At 42.5% G+C, this 2,762-nt stretch overlaps 1 protein-coding gene across 1 annotated transcript in view; it reads left to right on the top strand.

Annotated features, from left to right (window-relative positions):
* The window catches only part of LOC106013005 (WD repeat-containing protein 48), a gene marked incomplete in the record, with an annotated part of 23,744 nt that overhangs the window by 7,973 nt on the left and 13,009 nt on the right, over positions 1–2,762 (top strand). Inside the window, 2 exon segments of the mRNA XM_013087572.2 lie at positions 383–490; positions 1,063–1,162. Of these exon segments, the coding sequence (XP_012943026.1) occupies positions 383–490; positions 1,063–1,162 (208 nt within the window).

Raw genomic sequence — 2,762 nt, forward strand, 5'->3', positions numbered from 1 at the left:
GTGCTGTGGGCGTTGGTTGTAAATCTCAAAGATCTTTTACATTTTTATTTCTTATATAAATGTCCTATATTAGTAGTAGAAGTAGTAAGGTGAAAGGGTATTTGAATACCAAGGCCCCAAGATCTGGAATGCTTTACCAAGTACTTTGAGAGAAATCAAATCTTTTGATTCATTCAGATGTCAGCTGAAGTCGTTTCTGTTTTTAAATTAATAAGATGAATATTTGGAATAATTTTCTTTAGTCAGAACAGGACGTTTTATGTTACCGTTGTATGTTGTACTGTATTGTAAAGCGCTCAGAGCCTGTGTACTTTATTCGGGGTTGAGTGCTATGTGAATGTCATTTATTATTATTATTGCTAGTTTTGTTGTTTGGTTGCAGGCAAGGAAAGTTGAAGAGTACGGAAAGGCTGACTTTGAGGAGATTGTGAAAACACATTTCAAGATGGTGTATGTGCCCAACTGGTTCTCGGTGGATCTCAAGACAGGGGTCAGTCGAGGTCTTCTCATTATTATCATTATCATTATCTCATCATTTTCATCATCATCATTATCATTATCAGGATGTCAAACATATGTTTTCAATGTCCAGGAACAATGGCAACTCAAATGGAGTTATTTGGACGAGAGGAGGTGCCTCTATGTATATTGACAAAGAAGCCCAAAAAGAGCTTCGTTCTCGCTCAAACTTTTCTTCGTGGAGTCCACCAGGCCCATTAAAGAAACAAACAGAAAATCGTCATCCTCCTCCTCCTCCTCCTCCTCCTCCTCCTCCCTCACAGAGTACAAGCTCTGACACACACACACATCAGCCTTCACGGTTTACCTCTCTTTCCTCTGCTCAGATGCTGTGTACGAAATCGAAACCTTTGGCCACATGTTATGGTGTACCTCTCCCAAATTTAGACGAATTTGTTGTTCGTTTTAAAAAAAAAAAATGTTACAATTTGGGAATGTATGGTATCTGTTGCATGTAAAACTCCCCGCTAGATTTGTGGTGCTCACCTCTGACCTTTGTGTGTGTAGCTGCTCACTGTTGACCTATGACCTCTGTGTCTGCAGTTACTCACCATCCACCTGGATGAGTCGGACTGTTTTGCCGCGTGGATGTCCACCAGAGACTTGGGGCTCGAACTCTTGCCAGACGCGCCCGAGACCAAAAGTGAGTGGTTACCATTGTGTTGTCATTCTCTGTGGGGTACAGAGGAGGGCACAGTGCTGGGGGCACGGTGCTGGGGGCACGGTGCTGGGGGCACGGTGCGCTGGGGGCACGGTGCGCTGGGGGCACGGTGCTGGGGGTTGTTTTTTACCACATTACACCCTAACTCGCCTGCGGTTGCCCGGGAATTTCCCTCCACGCTCCACCCTAACTCGCCCGCAACCACCCGCTCTGACCTAGCGTCTTTAGAAACAAAGTATCGCCTTGACGAGACTCTGGGGCAGAGATTCCGTTTTACATAGTTATTGCCAAATGTTTCTTTTGCCGTTTGATACAGAAATGAAACTTTTCCGACCAGTAGTTTCACTTTCAGAGCCGATGGAAGTGCGATCATGTTTCCGACACTTGGAAGGTGTCTCAACTTGTTGAAAAGCGACGCAGTTGATTTTGAAAAAGGAAATAACGATGGATTAGATATAGAGCAAGTAAAAGCAAATGAGAAATCAGATGAATAAAATATTGATGAAACGTTGCTAGAGTTTGGGGCCATTCAGATTGATCAGATGTAGAATTTAGATTCAGGGCCCAACCGCGAGGCTGAGAGTGAGAGTGACGGGTCGGACACCCCGATTGAACTAAAGTTTGAACATTTCCAACAGTCTGTGCATATAAAGTTATATTTTTCTGAAGCTGTGTTCATTTCTCTTTCAAACTAATATTTTTTGGAGATTTTTGGCCTATGTTTAGTATTTTAAAAATGTGTTTTTTCAACGCTTGTATTCACGGGAGGTGGGTTCCTTCCCCTTGCTTAGGATCGAGGACTAGATTTCCTGTCCTCACCCGTAGGGTGGAATGTGTTTGTTCTGTCCCCGTCGTTTTATACAAGAACAATTTTGAAATCATGTAAACTGAGCCCAAAAATGTGAAATTATGCGATTCTGTTCAATTTAACAAAGAATGATAAAGGAAAATAATCAGAAATTATGCACCCAAAAAATGATCAAATTTTGCTAAATTATGCGGGGTGCATAAAACCACGGGGACAGTCTGTTTGAATGTGTGTGTTTTAGAGGGTGCCTTGCCAGGATTGTACTGCAATGTACTCCAAGCTGTGGGTGGGTGGTGGGTGTTCTGCTGTGGTTGGCTCCTTTCTTATCAAATATCTGTCGTCGTCTTTACCTCTCCATGGGCTTTTCTTTGTATGTAAAATGTTGCTCTCTTGTAACACCTCCAATCTTCTGTAACACCTCTGATCTTCTGTAACACCTCCAATCTTCTGCTCTCTTGTAACACCTCCAATCTTCTGTAACAACTCCAATCTTCTGTAACACCTCCAATCTTCTGTAACACCTCCAATCTTCTGTAACACCTCCAATCTTCTGTAACAACTCCAATCTTCTGTAACACCTCTGATCTTCTGTAACAACTCCAATCTTCTGCTCTCTTGTAACACCTCCAATCTTCTGTAACACCTCCAATCTTCTGCTCTCTTGTAACACCTCCAATCTTCTGTAACACCTCCAATCTTCTGTAACAACTCCAATCTTCTGTAACAACTCCAATCTTCTGTAACAACTCCAATCTTCTGTAACAACTCCAATCT

Source organism: Aplysia californica, unplaced genomic scaffold (genome assembly GCF_000002075.1).
Source record: "Aplysia californica isolate F4 #8 unplaced genomic scaffold, AplCal3.0 scaffold00604, whole genome shotgun sequence".
Taxonomy (NCBI): domain Eukaryota; kingdom Metazoa; phylum Mollusca; class Gastropoda; order Aplysiida; family Aplysiidae; genus Aplysia; species Aplysia californica.